At 41.8% G+C, this 22,546-nt stretch overlaps 1 protein-coding gene across 2 annotated transcripts in view; it reads right to left on the bottom strand.

The window, feature by feature from the left end:
• The window catches only part of B3GLCT (beta 3-glucosyltransferase), a 591,167-nt gene that overhangs the window by 172,578 nt on the left and 396,043 nt on the right, over positions 1-22,546 (bottom strand). For both annotated transcript variants that reach the window (XM_073583176.1, XM_073583175.1), the window contains exon 8: positions 1,678-1,741. In XM_073583176.1, the coding sequence (XP_073439277.1) occupies positions 1,678-1,741 (64 nt within the window). The remainder of the gene's footprint in view (positions 1-1,677; positions 1,742-22,546) is intronic.

The raw sequence follows: 22,546 nt of genomic DNA, 5'->3' as shown, positions 1-22,546 counted from the left end.
GATATCTGACTTGAGGTGCACATAGCCTGAGCTGAATCCATCACTGACCATTACAGATATTTCATAATTATCCTGCTAAATCCAGTCTCAGAGTCTCCTGGGGCAGTACTCAAGCCTTAATCAACCTCTGTCCCGTCTACTATCAACAGAACAGCCATTTCACAAACTGGTGTTATTTGCAGCCTGAAATCCTTGTGCAAGTCAGGATCGTGGGCGTGCAAGTCAGGATCGTGGGCGTGCAAGTCAGGATCGTGGGCGTGCAAGTCAGGATCGTGGGCGTGCAAGTCAGGATCGTGGGCGTGCAAGTCAGGATCGTGGGCGTGCAAGTCAGGATCGTGGGCGTGCAAGTCAGGATCGTGGGCGTGCAAGTCAGGATCGTGGGCGTGCAAGTCAGGATCGTGGGCGTGCAAGTCAGGATCGTGGGCGTGCAAGTCAGGATCGTGGGCGTGCAAGTCAGGATCGTGGGCGTGCAAGTCAGGATCGTGGGCGTGCAAGTCAGGATCGTGGGCGTGCAAGTCAGGATCGTGGGCGTGCAAGTCAGGATCGTGGGCGTGCATCATATTTATTTTATTTTATTAATTTAGACCAATAATGGCAGATTGGAGATCATTTGTATCTCAACCTAAATTAGCTCTCCTTGGAAGGGGCTACCACGACAATAGCCAAGATATCTTCCAAGATATGAGGAGCTGGAGATCAGTAGAGGACATTTAGCTCCTCCTGTCACAAAAAATGGTGCAAGCATAACTCTCAGATGAGTGAGTACGGCATTGGTGGTGCAGGGGAAACCAACAAGAGAGATTAAACAGCCCCGGAAAGTGTGAACTTAAAATGTATACAGGTGCTTCTGCCTTTAAGCTACGCTGCTCTTACTATAAAGGGTTGAAGTTGTCATGGGAAAGGAGGAGCTCATCACTTTGGGCACTACTTTGATTGTTTAGTTGAAAAGGGAGAATCTTTCTTGACTAGTTGAGATTTCACAAAGCTGCCCTTTTCTTAAAGTCTACAGTTTATCCTTTTACTCTTCATGCACTGGGATATATACTTTGAAATAAAACCAGTTAAAATAAAATAGATTAAAAAAAAAAATCTGTCTATAGAGGCCTAAAAATTTACCACTGGATGTCTGATATAGATAAAATTTGAATTGCTACTGAAAAAAGCCTGTGATACTAGAACAACGTCTGTTCATTTAAAGTAATACATCTTTAGCTATCTCTCCTCCCAGTAAAATAATAACATTTATTCACACCTCCAGAGCCAGCACCATTCCAGCAGTGTCGGCACTGGAACTCCCAGGGCTCATGCAACATTGTTATGTCAAGTAATCACTGTGGCCAATCAGCGCTGGCCTCACTCACCCCTCCTGTATTTAAATAAATGGTGATTTTTTTTTGTTCAAGAATAAATGTGGATTGTTGCTCATAGAAAAAAAATTAGACATCCCCTGAAAATAAGTCCTGACCCATAATAATATAAGACCAGGTCTTATTTTCAGAAGAACGGGGTAGAAGAAAGTATGGGATAAAAACATGGGGCCTGTTTGTGGGACATTGTGAAGCCGTCAGTTTCTTTTTAAAATATTGGCAAACGTTAAAAGTCACAATAAAGCCAACATAACATGTTTTGCTGAATTAAAAAAAAAAAAAAAAAAAAAAAAAAAAATAATGGGCTTACCTCATGCTTCAGGTCTATAGTAAAATCAGAAGTGGGTGGATCTTTCATCAGAATCTCAGCAAGCCTAGAAATGCCACAATAAAAAAAGCACCTCATTAAGACAAAATGGAAACCGGCACACAAATAAGCCTCCATGAAACTGTACACTAAGACATGTCACATGGAACCAAACTAACAGAAAATGAATTATTAGATGGGGTCCGTTTAGTCTTTGTTTCGGTTTAAGATATTAACAGCTGCCAACAGCAATAAAATTAGAATTATACTTAACTAGCTTGGCCCATCGGTTCTTTGGGGGTGCAGGCAATGTCAGAAAAAGCAAGCTGGTCAAATGTAAATGTATTTCATAAGATGATGAACACAGACAGGTATTTATATATGTATATTGGTAATACAATAAATTGTTTTGATAAGTAGAGGCCAAAAAATGTTTTCCGGTTGAGGTGCCACCTGCAAGTCATTGTGTCTTTCTCCAGGTTTATGAAAATGAATGTTTAAACTGTATTTAGTGATTGAGCCGTGAATGTGTGGTTTGTTTGGCTGTTTTCTTGCTGAAGGGAGCAAGTTTACCTATCAAATGGTGTATCATGTGTGTGTGTGGGCTAAGTAATCCCCGAAAAAGCAGTGCATGTTTACCAATGTATTGGTAGTGTGCTTTGGGGTACTGTGGTGCCACCTGCAGGTTATTTTTCCTTACTGCAGGTTTATGAAAATTAATGTTTAAACTGTATTTTGTGATCAAATCGTGGCTGTGTGGTTTGTTTGGCTATTTTCTTGCTGAAGGGGGCAAGTTTACCTTTCAAATGGTGTATCATTTGTGTGTGTGGGTGCAGTATGAAACAGGGATACAAAGGAATCACCGAAAAACAGTGTTTAGAAATAATAGAATATATTTAATTAAATTATTTAATTGCAAAGTTTTTGAATAAAAATTACTTGGAAAAAGAATCAATAAAAAAGTACAAAAAAATAAAATAGAAAAGCGTTACATCTGTAGAAATGGAAAACAAACATCGTGAATAAAAAAGTGTACAGAAAGACTTTGTCTTCCATTTCTAGATATACAAAAGGTATAATTAGAGGAAGAGATGAGTACTTCTATCACACAGCAAAAAAAACATTTTAGGTTTAATGCAACAAGGATGATATGTAAACCTAAACTTCTCCAAAACACTCTGAGAAACCACTCCTGATCTAGAGCAGATTTTGCCTTTTGGCCGGGATCACACACCGTGAGATACGGCCGAGTCTTGCAGGTTAAAACCAAGCTCTGGCGCCGGCACTCTGGAGCGGAGCGTGCTGCCGCACAGCAATACATGGAGCTGCACGCTCCGCTCCGGAGTGCCGGTGCCAGAGCTTGGTTTTAACCTGCGAGACTCGGCCGTATCTAGCTGTAGTGTGACTCCGGCCCAAATATTAGACATGGTTTGCACTTTGCTATAAAAGACCTACCCTTCTTGAGGGCAGTTTACGCTGAAATCTTGGCTGGTTGTCTCAAATAGTATTTAATGGCACAAAATACAAGCTGTGGCTTTAAGCTTAATTTATACGGCAAGACAATTGTAAACGAGCGCTATAAAAAACTATTGTTGCATGATTATCGTGTCGTGTAAACAGGCTGTTGATCAGCTGATAAATGCTTGTTCATCGGAGGAAATTATCTTTTGCACCTGAGAACTAGGGCAGCTTAAGTGCATCAAATGGTCTAGTATATATGGCTCAGTGTGCATCGTTTACCTTGGTCCGCCTATGTAAAACGGTCCATTTAAATGATCCCAGATTGGTAAAAGTTTACCAGTTGGCGGTCATATCATCCGCCAGTTGGACTCTTAAGGTACTGTCACACTTAGCGATGTACCAGCGATCCCGACCAGCGATATGACGCGGTCAGGATTGCTGGTGCATCGCTAGGTGGTCGCTAGTGAGCTGCCACACAGGCAGATCTCACTAGCGACAAAGCTGGGGACGGGGGTCGCTACTTACCTGTCACACCAGGCGATCCTGCGTCCTCCCGCCCGGCTCCACGCATCGCTCGTCGTCACAGCAGGAAGCGCCGCAGGAAGCTGACGACGAGAAACAGTCCAGCCTGTTCTCGCGCGATCAGCGATAACCAGCGGGGGAGCGGGTTGTAGGTAAGTATCACACACAGCGATATCGCTAGCAATATCGCTATAACGTCACAAGTTAACGTCACAACTGGCATTATCAATTGCTTGGATATCTCCTTGTATCCTTTCCTGCTTTATACAGTTCAATTACCTTTTCCCGTAGATTTGTTGACAATTCTTTTGCTTTCAATTCAGAAACTGTGACTGTTCATGTCTTTGTCAGTGGCAAAACTTACAAAATCAGCAAGGGATCAAATACTTATTTCCCCACCTGCACAACCTTTGACACGTACCCATATATCATAGTTGGATAGGGTCCGCTTGACGATCGTGTGGGGCACGAGCTGTGCCTGCGCGATCACCGCTGTGAGCTCGTTAAAGCTGAGACCTGGCTGTTACTGCCAGGAGCAGTGCCCACACAGCTCCAGGTGTTTAACACTCCAAATTTTGTGATCAATATCGATCGCAGCATTTAAAAGGCTGGGAGAGTTGCTTCCTGTCACACCTTCTAAGTATTTCTGGCCAGATACAGCTTTCCATAAAATTTTATTGTGTAAAAACCCAATAATTGAAACTTCCAACAAATGACACATCTGCCTCCAATCAGAGCATCATTAGGAACATGAATTGCTAATCCGCTCACCACTCATACATTTATTTCATTACATGCTGGCAGCACATTTTGTGATCGGCTTCATAGAGATCCAAAACTGTTTAGTCTCATTTAGACTTAAGTGGTCTAGGGTTCAAGTATTTTGAGCAACACCCAAAATACTTGATAAAATGGAAAGCATTGTGCTGTGTATAATAAAACAAAGCTTTCATAATAAACAGAAACTGACAAATCTCATTTTAACATGAAAATTCAGTAAACGAGACTGAAAATAATTTCTATTCTGACCATAAAATCACATAAAATTATACCATAGGAAAGACTAAGAGCATCTGTCAGCATGATTTTGTAAAGTAAAGACATGTCTATAATGGCGCTATAATACTTATTACATTGATGCCTTTGGTGTAGAAACTCCCTTTAATCTTCATTAATCACCATTTGAAGTTTTCTGATGATTAGATTTCAATGCACATGGGCCGGACAGTGCACTGGGTCTTCTCCTCCCTGTCGGTGATTTACAGCCTCCTCCACTTGCCTTGACTTTTGAATGACACGTCACTGCTTTTTCCTCTTCTTGAAATTTTGCACCAGCACCATCAATGACGTGGGCAGAGCACGAACAGCTCGAGTTCTCGGCTTATTAACGTCTCTTAGAGATTGGATATGCTCTACCTAAGGCAAAGACATCGACATCTTATTGTAGACCAGACGAGAACTCTCTGGCAGCAGGTTATCTCAGTAAGAGCAATAGTATGGGTAGTCTGAAATTGGACATGCCGGATCCTTAACCCCTTCACAACCAGAGGACTCAAAGGGTGTACGTGATGGAGATAGATCAAATGACTACATCTAAGGAGGATCTGCGGCCAAACGTGCACTAAATCTCATTACCATGACACTAAGATGTAAACTTTAAGAACCAATACTCTTCCTTGCCCCTTCGCCTTCAGCGCATGGTATATAGCTATGCAATTGTGGCTTTACTCCGTGACTGTGGAGTTGATTGCCTAAAATGTGCAACCATATATACAGTGCCTTGCGAAAGCATTCAGCCCCCTGGAACTTTTCAACCTTTTCGCACATATCATGCTTCAAACATAAAGACACCAAATGTAAATTTTTGGTGAAGAATCAACAACAAGTGGAACACCATTGTGAAGTTGAACGAAATTTATTAGTTATTTTAAATTTTTGTGGAATTTCAAAAACTGAAAAGTGGGGTGTGCAATATTATTCAGCCCCTTTAACTTAATACTTTGTTGCGCCACCTTTTGCTGCGATTACAGCTGCAAGTCGCCTGGGGTATGTCTCTATCAGTTTTGTACATCGAAAGACTGAAATTCTTGCCCAATCTTCCTTGGCGAACAGCTCGAGCTCACACTTACCAGCAAAACGGGGATGTTTTAACCATGACGGATCCCTTTATTCGCAGTTACAAAATGAAGCAGCAGGTTGAGCGTCGCTCTATTAATTCCCTGCTAGAAAAAAGCCAAGTGCAGTACTAAGGGAATGAATGAATAAGTAGCTGGGCATGTGCGCTGTTGCTTTTTTTCTATCGGTGATAAAAGTGCCCCATTTTGATGATCGTTGCGGATTCAAGTGATCAGAGCCCTCACCAATAAATAAGTTATCGCCTATACTGTGGATAAGCGATTACTCAATTCCACCGGACAGTCCATTTTAGTTCGTAATAAAATTACCTTACAATCCTTTTCCTTTCTTTTCTACTTTTATTACAGTCAAAATTAAAGTAAATTACTTTCAGCCCATACATTAGCCAAGGGATTTACTGAGCAGACTACTAATGGCACACAGAATAGACAAAGCATGCAACAACTTAATTTTTCCCACATCTTAAATAGGTCCCTTCAGTCCTATGCGCGTTCTTCCGAGAATATAATTTCATATGGCAATGGCTTGTGATTTTCCTATAAATCTATCTGTGCCCTGAATAAATGTTCCCACCAACCACACGACACTGTTCTCCTCCTAAGCGAAAGTAGACTGCTTCAGTCAGGGAAGAAGATTTTGTTGAATTTATATGAAAATTTCACTCACAGGGATAGCAGCGACGGCACAGTGCACCTAACGCACCCTGGAGACTCCATATCCAGTTATTGGAAATGTATGCCTGCTGGTTTCATAAGATTTTATTACATTACTAATTCATTATACAAATGAATGAGTGAAAAGTAACAGGAGAGGTTTTTCCCACGTGGTAGTATTAAAAATAGAACAAAAAATGTGGAAGGGTAGTAATATAACAACAAGAGAGAGAATGGGAAAAAATCCAGGGTACAAAATGACACTTTAAAAGCAATGTGCTGTACCAATATCATATGTTGTATACAGGGTAGAGCCATGGAGCAATAAGCTGAGCACTAGATCCCATTTAGTGTTTGTCTAAACGTGCCATAGTCTGGTGGGGCATAGGATGATCAGTGACCACAGTTTGCCATTTGACTGTTACAACAGTGAGCATAGGGGAAAGGGGACCGCCATCTTTCTGCTATGTGAATTCTAGTAGCTAAAGCAATAAACTGGATGACAATTCCTTCCTTCCTGCCATCGGACGGAATAGTATGTTCGATGGCAGCACCCCCGCTTTGATGTGGGCTCCGGCGGTGAGCCCACATCAAAGCCGGGACATGTCAGCTGTTTTGAACAGCTGACATGTGCCCGCAATAGCTGCGAGTGGAATCGCGATCCGCTCATGGCTATTAACTAGTTAAATGCCGCTGTCAAACTCTGATAGCGGCATCTAAAAAGCGCTCACGGCCATCCGGCCCGAAATGCGCTCACAGGTGACCTCCGTCACGTGATCGGGGGTCATCGGTTCGTCGGCATGACAACCAGAAGTATCCTTGACACCTCTATGGTTGTTCATGCCAGATTGCTATGAGCGCCACCGTGGTCAGCGCTCATAGCAATGCAGTAAATATGCTATATAGAGGTGATCTGAGCATCGCCTCTATGTAGCAGAGCTCATAGAGCTATGGCAGCTTCTAGCTTCCCATGGAGACTATTGAAGCATGCCAAAAAAAAATGTTTTAAAAAAAATAAAAAAAATAAAAGTTCAAATCACCCCCCTTCGCCCCATTCAAAATAAAACAATAAAAAAAAAAATCACATACACACATATTTGGTATCGCCGCGTTGAGAATCGCCCGATATATCAATAAAAAAAAGGATTAACCCAATCGCTAAATGGCGTTGCGGGAAAATAAATAAGAACGCCAGAATTAAGTTTTTTTGTCGCCACGACGCTGCATTAAAATGCAATAACAGACGATCAAAAGATCGTATCTGCACAAAAATGGTATAATTAAAAACGTCAGCTCGGCGCGCAAAAAATAAGCACTCACCCAACCTGAGATCTAAAAAATGAAGACACTATGGGTCTCGGAAAATGGCGCAAAACTGCATGGCACTTTAATATAGATAATTAACAACACAGAAGGGAGATATGCATTTTCCCAAGGAAAAAAAGAGAACTATGCTGTCATCCTGATGGGTGTGGACCCATTGCTCTGTGGAATGGTTAGAGCTTGCATAGGCGTAATTAAGCAACCATTTGGTTCTTCACTAGAGCCCCTGATGGTGTGGTTAGACTTGAGTTGCAGGTGATTGTCAGGTATCACTTTAGGACAGACCCCGAAACCGCAGTAAATGACCCCCAAAAGACCGGGACAAAGGGACAAACTGAGTATCTGGTAGGGCAAGAACAGGATCACGGCCAGAATGGATAGGAGCAGGTTCAGACAGAGCAAATTCAGGACCGCCAGAGAGACTTAGGATCGAGGTAGGACTGGATGGCAGATTCAGACAGGATGGACTCAGGGTATAGTTACTGATTCAAACTTAACAGGTTAAGGGATAGGTTTCAGGTACAAACAGGATGTGATTCACGAAAAGGAACCTGACAACTGACTTAGCAGCTTTAAAACTTACTAAACTTTAATGTTGCTCAGGCACTTGCCTATAGGGGAAGGTGCCTTAAATACTTGGTGTGTCATAGCTATTGGCTGGGGACACATCAGAAATGTGCAGGGGAGAGGGGAAAGCAACATGCAGGGATGCTTTACATATGCTATAATAGAAATGAAAAGGCATAGGTTTTTAAGTTTATATGGTGTAGAATAGTGATTTATTCACTTGGTGCATTTGTGCTCTCTTATTTGTTTATCACTCTTGGCCATGCTTTCCCACTTATTATTCTTTGACAAAACTTGCCTGGATAGGATAAACAAAGAATAATAAGTGGGAAAACATGGCCAAGGGTGCTAAACAGATAAGAGAGCACAAATGCACCAAGTGAATAAATCACTATTCTACACCATATTAAAAACTTGCCTACTTCCGGAGCCACTAATCTACCTTTGATGTTAAGTCAATTCTCACAGACATGTCGTGAGTCTAGATAGTTGAGAAGTCTGAATAGTTGACTAGTCGTGATGATTGCCAGACTAGAGTTAGTCGATTTATTTTTCCGATCTTGGCTTTTTATGGGATAGTGTTGAATCCCCCTAGGGTTCTGCTATCAGATTACTACACACCACCATCTTTGTTCTTCACTGGTAGTTGAGGGGCTCTTATTCTCCCCTATTTTCCCTAATCTGTTCCTCTCCTCCTTCTACTCTCATTTTATTGTTTGAATAGTTAATTTGGTTACAACTCATGAGTGTATTTGTATAAGTAAAGGTTTCCAGTCCAGACAGGAATGTATGACAACAGAATCTAGTGGCTATCCATTGTGTCAGTGTTGGTATGAGATTGTCAACTGGATTTATTATGGATAAGCACACTGGATACTTTCCAGACTTGCTAAATAACTCTCGATTTTTGGACTAATTTTGACCCAATTGATATGACTACTCCATTGATTCATATTTGAAAAACTGAACTATGATCTTTAGATGGTGATAGTAACCAATGGAAGAAAGCTGCAATGAAGTGCATTTCTTGTAACCTTGTGTATATTTACATTGTTTGTCTTCTTTTGCTTGAATTAAAATAAACAAAAAAAGGATTGAAAGAGAATAGCAGATCAGAGCAAAGGGGTTAAACTCATGGAAGGACAGAAGGAGGTCTAAGGTCAGGCAGTTATATATCAACAAGCAAAATCCAAGACACAGAGTAAACCAACCACATTTAGTTGAAGCTATGGCTGACAGCTATCTGGGACTGCCAGCTCAGTTAAACGGCTCAGCAATCAGGGGAACTGGGAGCAACAGACAAGAGCCCAGCACCTCCCAGTCTCAGATTGGACAATTGGCTGTCAATCAAAACACAGACAGCTCAGCATGTCCCTGCACCAGACTAAACAACTGAGCTGTGAATCACTACACAGACAGCTCAGCACTAAAGGGTGGAATAGTTATACTACCCTATAGCAGCCTTAGTAAATATAAATGGGCAAAGTTACCTTTAGGTATTGAAGTCACTGAAAAAGGGATCCCAGGCACAGTGTGCCTCCACCCCGACGTACACTTCACCATGCTTCTTCCAGAGGCCCCAGGCATGTTTTGTGTCCCTTTCAATGAGGTACCTTTTGTCATAATTTTTTTACTTAATAAACCTATCCTTTTAATATCTATTATAGCATGATTCTCTTCTTTTCCTGAGAAGATGCTCATGTCCCTGGTGTGTTGCTAGACATTATCCGTAGGATAGGTACTCAATATGTGATTGCTGGCACTGTGACATTCCCGATGCCGGAGTTGCTAAGTTGGAAAGCTGCATAGCACAGCTGAGTCAATTGTATTTTGGCCGCGGTCGGATACTGCACATCCTCCCCTTATTGATTTGAATAGGGATGTGCAGTACTCGATCACAGTCACTATATAGTTGACAAAGTTGTGTTATGGAGTTCTTTCAACTGAGCACACCTGAATGCAGTCGGCACTGCGAACAGGTGATCTATGAGGGTGCTAGGTATCACACACCCACCGAACTGATACTGAAGACCTATCCTAAGAATAGACCATTAATGTAAAACTCCCGTACAACCCATTTTTACACTTGGAGGTTGAACCCCAACTGATAATTTGCCTGCTGGGTTATACATCTGGATTGCTTGTGCTAGAAAGTCATTGAATAGTAATTCTGACACCGAGTGTATCCAAATAGAGTTGAGTGAATTGCACTGACGTGTGCTGTGCTCCGTGCGTAAAAGTATGACCTAGTCAGCATTGAAAGATCCATATCAAAGACCAATCTCAAGGGAGCGGAGGAAATGGTGGGGGAGATGAACGCAACAGGACTTTAGGCACAGTACACATTTTTTAAGCAAAGTCAACGGATCTGCAGACCAATTTGAGCGAATCTACCTGAAACAATTTTCAGAATTACAACAAGTGAGAATCACTCGTCTCTGTATCCAAAATGTATTTGAATAGAGTGCTAATGCTACAGTTGGACTAGAATATTTTTTCTGAAAAAGTGGGCCTTTGCAAAAATTTGAGGAGTTCTGGGTGCCCTGGCTGAACAGTCAGGCTAAGCCCTGGCAATACTTATTTAAGTGACTCCTTCAGGCTCTCTCTTTGTTGGTCTGTTTGGGAGCTAGAAAAGAGTTAGTCGATGGTCCTTCATTTTCAATATTGGTATGATTGTAATGTATATTTCTGTATAGGACTTCTCAAATTATACTGTTAAAATCTTGTTCCGGCACATTAAACTGTGGTCTGCAAAATACATTAGATGTTGAACAGACTTTTCTCTGAGAAAGACTAACTCAAGAAAAGGAGCAAGAAGGGAAGTGGGGGGATTTTCTGTCGGCTAATTTGAAAACTCTTGTTTAATTGTTGAAAAAAAAAATTGGCGTTTTATTACAGAGAAGCAGAAGTATAGAGGAGAGGGTGACTGACTTTATAAAATCTGCAAAATGGCTTAGTTATTAGCATTATAGAATTGCGGTGCTGAGGTCCTGGGACAGCATCTGCAAGGAGTTTGCATGTTCTCCCAAAGTTCTTCGGTTTCCTCACACATGCAAAAAAACATACTGATAGGGAATTTCAACTGTGAGCAACAATGGGAATAATAATTATGTCTGTAAAGCACTGTAGAAATGAATGGCCCTACGTAAGTAAGTACAATAAATAAGACTATCCCTAGATTGTGAACTCTCTAATATCAACTTTCGGACAAGTCCACTAACTATGGTGTAATCTCCCTGGGCTTCTCAACCCTTAAAACAAAATTCATATGTTTATGACAGGTCTTCAGAACTTAGGACATAATTTATCTTCAGAACGATCACTCTGGCATGTAATCTCAAAGGAAATAGAACTAACAGTAGCAGTATTTGTTGGTGAAGAGCTAATTATGTCATAGACTTGATATAACTGGAAACTTTTGCCCAGTGGTAAGATGAACAGTTCCAGAACCTCAGCAACAGTGAATAGAATTTTTCCAGTTATCAAGTTTTGTAACTGCACAATACCAGAAATCAAAGAAAAGCTCCAGTATCCAATCCTGGGTAAGTGGATTAAGAATAAAAAAACTTGTCGGTACTTCCCTGCCTCCCTCTTGTTTCGTCTTCTCTTTTCTCTACTGTCTCTCTTTTTCTCTCTCAATCTTATTTCTTCTTTACGCTTCAATGTTATTAATGTAACTGTAAGTACGAATTTTGGTTATGTCTACTGTTTAATGCTATATGCATTGTGATATGTTTAATGGATTCACTGTTCACAGGACTGAAATTGTGATGTTATGACACTTGTATTTGTATTTTGAAAATTTAATAAAAGTTTTAAAAATTAAAAAAAATAAAAAACTGAGAGGAGGGAGTTTCGAGTAACTTAAAGAGGCTAAACCTCATATTGCACAATCAATTAAGCGAGTACGGACAGTTCTTTAGTAAATGTTCCGTCAACGGCGAAAACTAGTTCAGATCTCAAATTGGGCTCTCCTCCCTAATTGACAACGCTGGTGAGTAACAGAGCTTTAGTATTAGTAGAACTATAAAGCTCAGTACAAGTTCTTCTATAACACATTTAGCTATTGGTGGTTTGTTCTGAGTCTACACTGCTATCACTATATTTACACATAGATATAACGGGGTATTTAAGCGAGCACACAGCTCTGAACAGTGAGAGTCTTGATTAGCCCCCTTCCCAACATGTGCCACTGTGGGAGCTGCATTCCCGCAAACCACTGTACATATACTTCCTCTCATTAGCACTGTCTCTCTGAGGGCCACCGCGATTGAGTGCTGTTGTCAGCTCTATATGTGAGCTGACACACTGCAGCAATGCCCACAATCAGTGCATGCACGGATCGCAGACATTTAACGCTTCTGGTACCACTGTCAATAGTGACAGCAACATCGAGAAGCATTGCATAGGGAGTGAACTCCCTGTCTGCACTCATCAGCACAAAGTGACGTGATCGCGCTGTGCTGATGTTCTCCATGGTGTCCCCGGGCCACAAGATGGCCTCAGGGTCCTTCAGGGAAGGTGGCCTGACACGTCTCCTCCCTGCCTGTCATACACTGCTCTGATGCCCAGCAGCGCAGAAGCTTTGCAGAATATCAGATCAGTGGAAAGATGATGTCCCATAGTGGGACAATGTAAAAAAGTTTTTAAAAAAAGTTATTAAAACCTGTAAAAAAAAAACAAAAAAAAAACGAAGAACAAAAAAATTAAATATTCCAATAAATACATTTATGCAAAAAAATTGTTTTTAAAAGTACTCATATTTGGTATCACCGTGCCCGAAACGACTAGACCTATAAAACTGTCCCACGAGTTAACCCCTACAGTGAACACCGCAAAAAGAAATACAAATTAGACGAAAAACTATGCTTTATCATCATACCATTGAACAAAAAGTGCAATAAAACGTGATCAAAAAGACAAATGTAAATAAAAATGGTGCAACTGAAATCACCATCTTGTCCCGCAAAAACATTCAAAACAAGTATACAGCTCTGTCAGCGGAAAAATAAAAAAGTTATAGCTCTCACAATAAAGAGATGCAAAAATATATTTTTTTCGTACAGACCCGAAGAATAAAGCTACCTTATCAATTTTAGCATATGCGGAACGGCATAAAACCTTATCTCCCACCCCCCCTAAAAAAAATTCCTGAATTGCTGGTTTTCCTTCATTCTGCCTCCGACAAAATCGGAAAAGAAAGTGATCAAAAAATGTCATGTGCCCAGAAATGGTACCAATAAAAAAGTCAACTCGTCTCACCAAAAAAAAATGTAAAAATGCACGAATGAACCAAATGTAGAGTACACATGTTTGGTATTTCTGTAGCTTGTTTCCAGAAGCATAAGCTGGGCACTACAGCATACTGGCCACTTCAAAATACTGATCACTACAATTTCAGTTTGCAATTATTCACTCAGCAACATCCTATACTGCTTGTTTCTGGAAAACACCCATGGAGTAACAATTGTCAATACACCTGTAGATAAATTCCCAAAGGGGTACAATTTCTAAAATGGGGGATAATGCTTTTCTAGCACTTAGGGGCTCTGTATATGGAGTCTGCAAACTATTCTAGCAAAATCTGCTCTCCAGCAAGCAAATAGCGCTCCTTCCCTCCAGATTCTCGCCGTGTAGCTAAGCAGTACTGTACAGCCACATATGGTGTATTTCTACATTCAGCAGAAATTATTCGACAAATTTTGGTGCCATTTTTACCAATTTCCCAGTATGAAAATGTAAAACCTGGGGTTAACACAAAATCTTGGTAGCAAAAATGTAATTATTTTTTCTTCACTGGTATAAAATTCTGTGACACACCAGTGGTGTCATTATGATCACTACACCTCTAGATGAATTCATTGAGAGGTGTAGTTTGTAAAATGTGATCACTTATGGGGTGTTCTGTTGGTCTGGCACCTCAAGGGGCTCAACCTATGTGACATGGCTCCCTCAATCCAGTCCAGTTAAATCTTAACTTCAATATGGCACTGCTTCCCTACTGAGCTTTGCTCTGTGCCTCAAAATAAATTTTCAACCACATATGGGATATTGGTGTACTCAGGAGAGATTGCACAACAAATTTTGGGGTGCAATTTCTCCTGTTACCCTTATGAAAATGCTAAGTTTGGGACTAAAAACATTTTTGTGGGAAAAATGTGACTTTTTTATTTTTGCGACTCAATGTTATAAAATTCTGTGAAGCACTTGTGGCTTGAAGCTGCTCACCACACATCTAGATAAGCTACCTGAGGGGCCTAGTTTCCAAAATGTTGTCACTTGTAGGAGGTTTCTACTGTTTAGGCACGTCAGGGGCTAACGCGACTTGGCGTCTGTTACTTATTCCCGCAAATTTTGTTTTCAAAAAGTCAAATGGCGCTCTTTCCCTTCCAAGATCTGCCGTGCACCTAAACAGTATTTTCCCCCCACATATAGCATATTGGCATGCTCAGTAGAAATTGCAAAACAATTTTTTGGGTCCATTTTCTCCTGTTATGCTTGTGAAACTAAAAAAAAAAATTGGGTCTAAAGGAACATTTTTGTGAAAAAGAGTTAAATGTTTATTTTTTCCTTCCACATTCCATTAATTCCTGCGAAGCGCCAGAAGGGTTAATAAACTTCTTGAATGTGGTTTTGAGCACTTTGAGGGGTGCTGTTTTGAGAATGGTGTCACTTTTGGGTATTTTCTGTCATATACAGTAGGTCCCGCAAAGTCACTTCAAATGTGATGTGGTCCCTAAAAAAATGGTTTTGTAAATTATGTTGTAAAAATGAGAAGTCACTGGTCAACTTTTAACCCTTATAACTTCCTAAAAAAATAATGTTTCAAAAATTATGGTGATGTAAAGTAGACATGTGGGAAATGTTATTTATTAACTATTTTATGTGCTATAACTCTCTGATTTAAGGGTATAAAAATTAAAGGGTTGAAAACTGCTAAATTTTCGATGAAGCATTTTAGAGTTATTACCTCATAAAGGGACACTGGTCAGAATTAAAAAATTGGCCTGCTCAGGAAGGTGAAAACAGGTTTTGGGGTGAAAGGGTTAAGAAATCTGCTCTGAAAGTTGCCAATGGTTGGGGTTGCTGATTTTACAAGACTTGTAACAGCAGCTTGTCAGGAGCAGAGAGGCTGAGCAGCTAACTGCTGCCAATGGTTGGGGTTGCTGATTTTACAAGACTTGTAACAGCAGCTTGTCAGGAGCAGAGAGGCTGAGCAGCTAACTGCTTTATAGAAATCAATATACAGGACAGAGCTGAATGGTACGTTTAGAGTTAAATCCTGTCCTGGAATAGATACTGTGCACACTTGTCTAGGGTATGGGCAGGCACTAGTGGCCACACACATGGAAAACAGCTGTACACTAGGAAAGATAAAAGCAATCAGTGCAGGAGAATGACAGCAAAAAGAAAAATCAAATCAATTCAAAACTTAATTTCAAGCTAACTAAAGCAATTTACTAACATGAGAAAACCCCTTTAAAATGAAGAGCAAAGTGAGGAAAAGTCATACAACCATTATCATGAAACAATGGTTCAGATCAAGACTGGCAAATTGTAATCTTGATGAACAGTACGCTAAAGTAAGATGCGCCAAATCATTAAGAGAAGTCTACACCACCGCAGGTAATTTACACCACTTCTGTGTCAGAAATTATGATGAATTAGCAGGCTTAGTGGAGCTGGCTGAAACGAGAGTAAAAATGTCAAAAGTTGCCCAATTCTGGCACAAAGAGTTGCATAAAAATTGTGCAACAAACAACTTTACTCTAGAATTCTGTTGAGAATGGTTTCATGATTAGGGGGCAATATGTGAAGAAATTCTGGGGCATTTTTACTGCTACATAAATTTTGATATCTGGAAAATATTGTGAAATTTATTGTTCCTGAATAAGAACCTGAAGACTTGCGCATACACGGTCTGTTGGAATGTATCAAAGGTTTTATAGATTTTTTTTTGTTGTGAGGTTTGTGTGCCTGTCGTATCGAATATAGAAAAAAAACGAACTTAGGGTTTCTCCATGTCTAACTTTGTGAGGTAATCGTTTATCAGTTTTATTAGAATATTTCTAAAACAAACAAAAAAAAAAGATTCCTTTATCTATCATGTTCTGAAGAGAGCACAATACTAAACTGGAGCGTCAAGATTGCAATCTTCTTATTAAGATGTGAACTATGATAGAACTGACTCGCCATCTCCAATATTACACATTAATAATTTCAGTTTGTAATGTTGTTTCTTTTCTTTTAGCTAAACAGACAGGGCCGGCGTCAGCACTCGGCGCACCCGGGCAAGTGCCGGGGCCCTGGCGAGAAGGGGGGCCACTCATGCTGTCTGGGATTCAGCGCATACACACTGCTCAGTGTCACCCTCACAGACGTCATACTGTGCTGTCTATCTCTATGCACTCGGCACACAGCAGCGTCCTGGCAGGAATGACACGCACAGACCGAGGTGACGGCACTGTAGTACTCCACACACAGCATCAGCATCACAACAGAGCCCTCCCCCAGCACGTGACCACTCACATGACCATGACGTCAGCGCAGGTCCTAGCACCCACCACTAGGCTCTAGCTTCCAGCCGAGAATTAAAGGCTCCGTGCGAGCCGGAGATAATGCAGCAGGTCGGTTAGGGGATTTTACTGCAATGTACAAATTTAAATGAGTGCGTAGAAAAAACGAGTGACAGGTGAGACATGAGCAGAGTGAGAAGAGCTCCCCAGCATCCCACTGCATTCTGACAGAAGGTACAGTAACTGCAGCCTTCTGCTAATCCAGCGCATTACGTGTGATTGCTACCCCTGTGGAGCGCATGATGGGCTGTGGATGTCAGCAGTGGACAGACAGGACAGGGGACTTGGCTCTCATTGATTTGCATTGTTGTTGCTGCTGCTTCTTGAGATCTGCTGTATTGGGCTCTTTAAACTTCAACATCCCCAGCAGTGATCTGCACAGCAGATGGGACTGTGTTATGTAAAAGCACTGCAGATCCTGCCTGCCTTCAACCTCATCCTGCCTACCTGCCCTCAGCTACATCCTGCCTGACCTCAGCTATATCCTGACTGTCTGCCCTCAGCTACATCCTGCCTGCCCTCAGTCACATCCTGCTTGCCCTCATCCACAGGCCCACTCACGCTGTCTGGGATACACCGCACAGCGCAGACTATGCGGTGACCGTCTGCCTGACTCAGAGGTGTCATAGCGTCCGGAACCGTCAGACGAGGAGTGGGAGATTGGAGCTCTAGCAGCCTGACTGATAGCCGGTCTCAATGAACAGCTCGCCTGTGAGTACCCGGCATATGGTGTGCGGCTCTGTCTGCGGTACTGGCCCTGGTCAGCGCAGTGACCCCTGGGTAGAGGCACGCCAGTGTTTGGGCTCACATGTGTCCTGCTGGTGTTGGTGGCTGAAGCCCAGAGTGCCGCCTGCCTATGAGGCTGTGTGCTGCTCCCGCGTACGGCCTGTGCTGGAGCGTGATAGCTCTCCTGGGAATAGTGGGAAATGGCGAGGACTTGTCCCCCACGCATGAGCCCTGCCGGGAGGTGACCCGGGGGTGGGGGCAGGTGGAGGTCACTGGCCACATCTCTAGGGTATAGGAGTCTATCAGTGTCTATTGCTAGCCATCTGCAACAGGGCTGCTGACTTTATTTTTTTTGTCCAAGGGTCACACTGAACAAATCCAGAGCCCCCACAAATTAAAGTAGTGCTCCCTTCTGGGGCATATCTGACATGTATACTATAAATAGGTATGAATCTAAAGACTTTAAGTTCAGTAAATATTTAAAGGGGTTGTCCAAATAGCCAAGTTTTATTTAAAGTCACACATGCAAGCATATATTAAAAATTCACCCTTTTACTATCGTATTTTCTTTTGTAGATGGGCACCCTAGCATTTTTGTACCCCTTTATATTGTCAGATGGCCAGCGCTTCAGATCAAGTGACCATCTGACATCCTTCTAAAAACTAAATTTCCTTTTAAACACTGCTCTCCCTAGTGCAGGGGTCTCAAACTAGCGGCCCAACTGCGGCCCTCACCTCATGGGCCCTCGGGACAATAGTTTGTGGCCCTCACCTCGGCCGGGATCACACATGCTAGAAACACGGCCGAGTCCTGCAGGTGAAATCCCAGTCACGTAGTACCGCTCATTAAGGTCATGAATATGGACTCCACTCTCATAGGCGTGGCACCCATATTCATGAGCTTAATGAGTGGTACCACGTGACTTGTGACCGCGCGCTCATACAGGAAGATGTCGGCGCTGGACCATCGGAGCTGCAGCAGGAGGAGGTGAGTATGATAATGGCTAGACAGTCACAGCAGCCTGCTGTCAGCAGGCAAGGCGTATGAGTCACACTCAACACATGCAGCAGGAGCAGCAGAGCAGGGACGGTGCGGTATATTGCTCTCGGGGGCGGGACATCAGCCGGCCTTATTGCAAACTTGCGCCATTATCCCGGGCTCAGAAGCGGAGGCGGCCGCGGAAATTGCTGCTCAGCGGGACAGAAAAAAAAGCGGAAAAGACGCATCGGCTAACACTGAAACAGTGACACCAAGTGGAATTATCTATTACACAGCCCCAAACATGTATTTTTCAAAGCCTGCAGTGAAGAGAAAGGTTGGTGATGAGCACAGACAATTTCAGGAAAAGTGGGAAGTGCAATATTTCTTTGTTGAGCACAGGGGCATCCCGACGTGTCTTATTTGCACAAAGAAAGTTGCAGTGCACAAAGAATACAATTTGAAACGTCATTACATAACTAGACATGCTGGGGAGTATGCAAAATACCAGGGAGATGAAAGCCAACCGGGTTGCTAATCTTAAAAGATATCTACTGAGGCAACAAGATTTCTTTAAGAAAGCAACCAAAGAGAATGATGCAGCAGTCAAAGCTAGCTGCGTGGTTAGTGAGATGATTGCTAAAGCAGGAAAGCCATTCAAAGAAGGTGAATTTGTAAAAAAGTGCATATTACAGGCTGCAAGTATTGTCTGTCCAGAAAAGAAAGGTCAGTTTAGCAACATCAGCTTTTCTGCCAACACCGTAGCAGAGCGCATTTCTGACCTGTCAAGTGACAATTATGATCAACTGTGTGAGAAAGCAAAATGTTTCAGTGTATACTCATTCGCTCTTGATGAGACCACAGACATCACTGGCACTGCCCAGCTCGCAATCTATGTCCGTGGTGTTGATGGCAATTTTGAAGTCATAGAGGAGTTGTTCACAGTGATTCCAATGCATGGCCAGACCACCGCTAAGGAGATATTTCACCAGCTGTGTGATGCCATTGAGAATGCCGGTATACCTTGGAGGAGGTTTGCTGGAATAACAACTGATGGAGCGCCATCAATGACAGGGAGGAAAAATGGACTGGTGGCTCTTGTTAAAAAAAACAAAACTGGAAGAGGAAGGTGTGGAGGAGGTCATTGCTCTGCACTGCATTAGCCATCAGCAGGCCCTTTGCAGCAAATGCCTGAAGTTTGATGTGATGTCTTTCGTTGTGAAATGCATCAACCAAATCAGATCCAGGGGCTTAAACCATGGAAGGTTTCGTGCTTTTTTTTAGAGGAAATGGAGTCAGAATATGGGTATGTGCTCTACTTCACCGAGGTACGTTGGCTCAGCAGGGGAAACATATTGAAGAGATTTTTTGAGTTGAGAGCGGAAGTGAAAGCCCTCATGGAGAAAGATGGGGCTGCTGTTCCTGTGCTAAGTGATCCAAAATGGCTCATGGGCTTTTTTTGTTGATATCACACATGAGCTTAATGTACTGAACAAGAAGTTACAAGGCCAGGGGCAACTTGTCAGTGCTGCCTATGACAACGTGAAAGCATTCTCTACAAAACTTATGTTATGGAAAGCCCAGCTTTCTCAGACAAACCTTTGCCATTTCCCATCATGCAAGGCACTCATGGAAGCAGGTACACCATTCAGTGGTGAGGAGTACATGGATGTCATTTTGAAGCTACAGGAGGAATTTGATCACAGATTTGCAGACTTCAAGATGCACAGAGCCACATTTCAAATTTTTGCGGACCCCTTCTCCTTTGATGTGCAAGATGCCCCTCCTGTGCTTCAAATGGAGCTCATTGACCTGCAGTGCAACTCTGAACTCAAAGCCAAGTTCAGGGAGGTGAGTGGAAAAGCAGACAAGCGCTGGCAATTTTTGAGAGAATTGCCCCCCAGCTTCCCTGAGCTTTCCCGAATGTTCAAGCGGACCATGTGTCTTTTTGGGAGCACATACTTGTGCAAAAAGCTCTTCTCTACCTTGAACTTCAATAAGTCCAAGTACAGGTCCAGACTTACTGATGAGCATCTTCAAGCCCTACTGAGGGTCTCAACTGCTTCCTCCCTTTAGCCAAATGTGGCTCAGCTATGCGAGAGTAAGCGCTGCCAGATCTCTAGCAGCAAGAAGTAGGCAGAAGAAGCCATGTTCAAAACAGTTTATGTTCAATGTTCCATTCATGTTCAGAAAGTTAAATGTTAAAGAACTGTTAATACAGACATCTGAATCTGAATAATAATAATTACATTTCTCTAGTCCGCAACTATATGTGGTTTCTTCAGTCTTCTATATCTGCTGAATTATTATAATTTTCATTTTATTTATTTATTACTGACGGATTTATTTTTTTCTTATGATTGTTAATTTATTGTTATTTTTTAACACAAAACAAGATGAAAAAATAAAGACATCTGATATCATTGGAATGTTTTTGTAAGAGCTTTTCTTGTGGAAAACCTGATGCGGCCCAGCCTCACCCAGATTCTACCTCCAGCGGCCCCCGGGTAAATTGAGTTTGAGACCCCTGCCCTAGTATGTCCAGTGTAACTGAGTGGCACTGATGGCAGGGAGAAGCGGTGGAGCTACAAGACAGGCACATGCTCGCCCTGCACAGTGATGCCTACTGGTAACTGAGGAAGAGGGAGTAGGTCACAAAAATTGGCATATAAGGGGTTGACTTATCTAAAGCCCCTCTGCTGTATGGTATTGTAGAATTTACAACAGCTATCACTCATGTAAGAAGTGAAATCTGGCATTGTACTATACCTATATTTGTCTGCTGTATCTGTGCATCATGAATCGTGGTATGTGTTAAAGGGGGGCCCACTGAGACTCTTTCGCCCGGGGCCCTCAAAAACCTGGAGCCGGCACTTTAAACAGATAATAGCACTAGTGGTTTATGGTGTGCTAACCAAATAGTGTCTTCTATGAACAGAGTTCAATAGAAAATACCAGCACTTAACAAGTGTTGCGCATGCTCTGCATCTAATGAACATTTAGGCTGCCATTGAAAAAATATTCCATCATACTTTCCTGAAATTTGACATCGGAAATTCTCTGATAAAATGAAAAGCAAACTATTTCGAAGAGGAATTCAAAATATCTGATATCATCCAACATATATGTTTGGGTGCGCTGGCCAGCACTGTAGACAGCCAGACTACCAACAGAGAAGGCAGAGAGAGTTAATTACTCTATCTGCCTTCCTAATTTCTTTATATATAGTATTGAACAAGAGCTAGGTAAACAGGTTAGGAAGCACTGTCATCAATCCCCCTGACCCAACTATCAATTGATCAGCTGGTGTAGGAAGGAAGTAGGAGCTGCTGGTTCCTAGTAAACCATGTCAGCTCTCCTGCCTAGACAGGAGACTGAATTTCCTCTGTAACTGGGGCTAATTTACCAGTCCCAGTTACAGGGAAAATAAGCAATAAAAAAAAGAATGTATTAATAAATTAAAATGCCCAACAGAGGTCTTGGGGGGGACACTGTGTAAAATAAATGATGAAAATAAATAAATTAAAACAAGAAAAAACCACAAAGTCACTTTAAAACTGGAAGTGCAACTTGCTTTTTCTAGCTCCTTCCTGTCAAAAACTGTGTCCAAGCTTTAAAAATATTTATTACAGAAAAGAGAACACAATTTTATTTTATTTTTTTAGAAAAAAAAATAAAAATTATATGTAACATATAGATGCATAATTCCCCTTTTTCTTTACATTTCTCTGATAACATTTTTTTTTGTTTTTGTTAAATCCCACGTAGTGCTAAAAAAAGAGACAAATGATTTGAATATCCAAATGAGAATTGTCTTTTTTAGAGACATTAAGGCTGTGTGCCCACGATGCGATTTTTAAGCGTTTTTGCCGCGATTTTCGGCGCGAAAACGTTTAAAAATCGTGTACAGAACACCCCCCATGCATTCC

The sequence above is a fragment of the Dendrobates tinctorius genome, unplaced genomic scaffold, assembly GCF_039654945.1.
Source record: "Dendrobates tinctorius isolate UK_male_01 unplaced genomic scaffold, ASM3965494v1 ptg000075l, whole genome shotgun sequence".
NCBI lineage: Eukaryota > Metazoa > Chordata > Amphibia > Anura > Dendrobatidae > Dendrobates > Dendrobates tinctorius.
The sequence above is the reverse complement of the archived record's forward strand: the minus strand, read 5'-3'. Positions and strand labels throughout refer to the sequence as shown.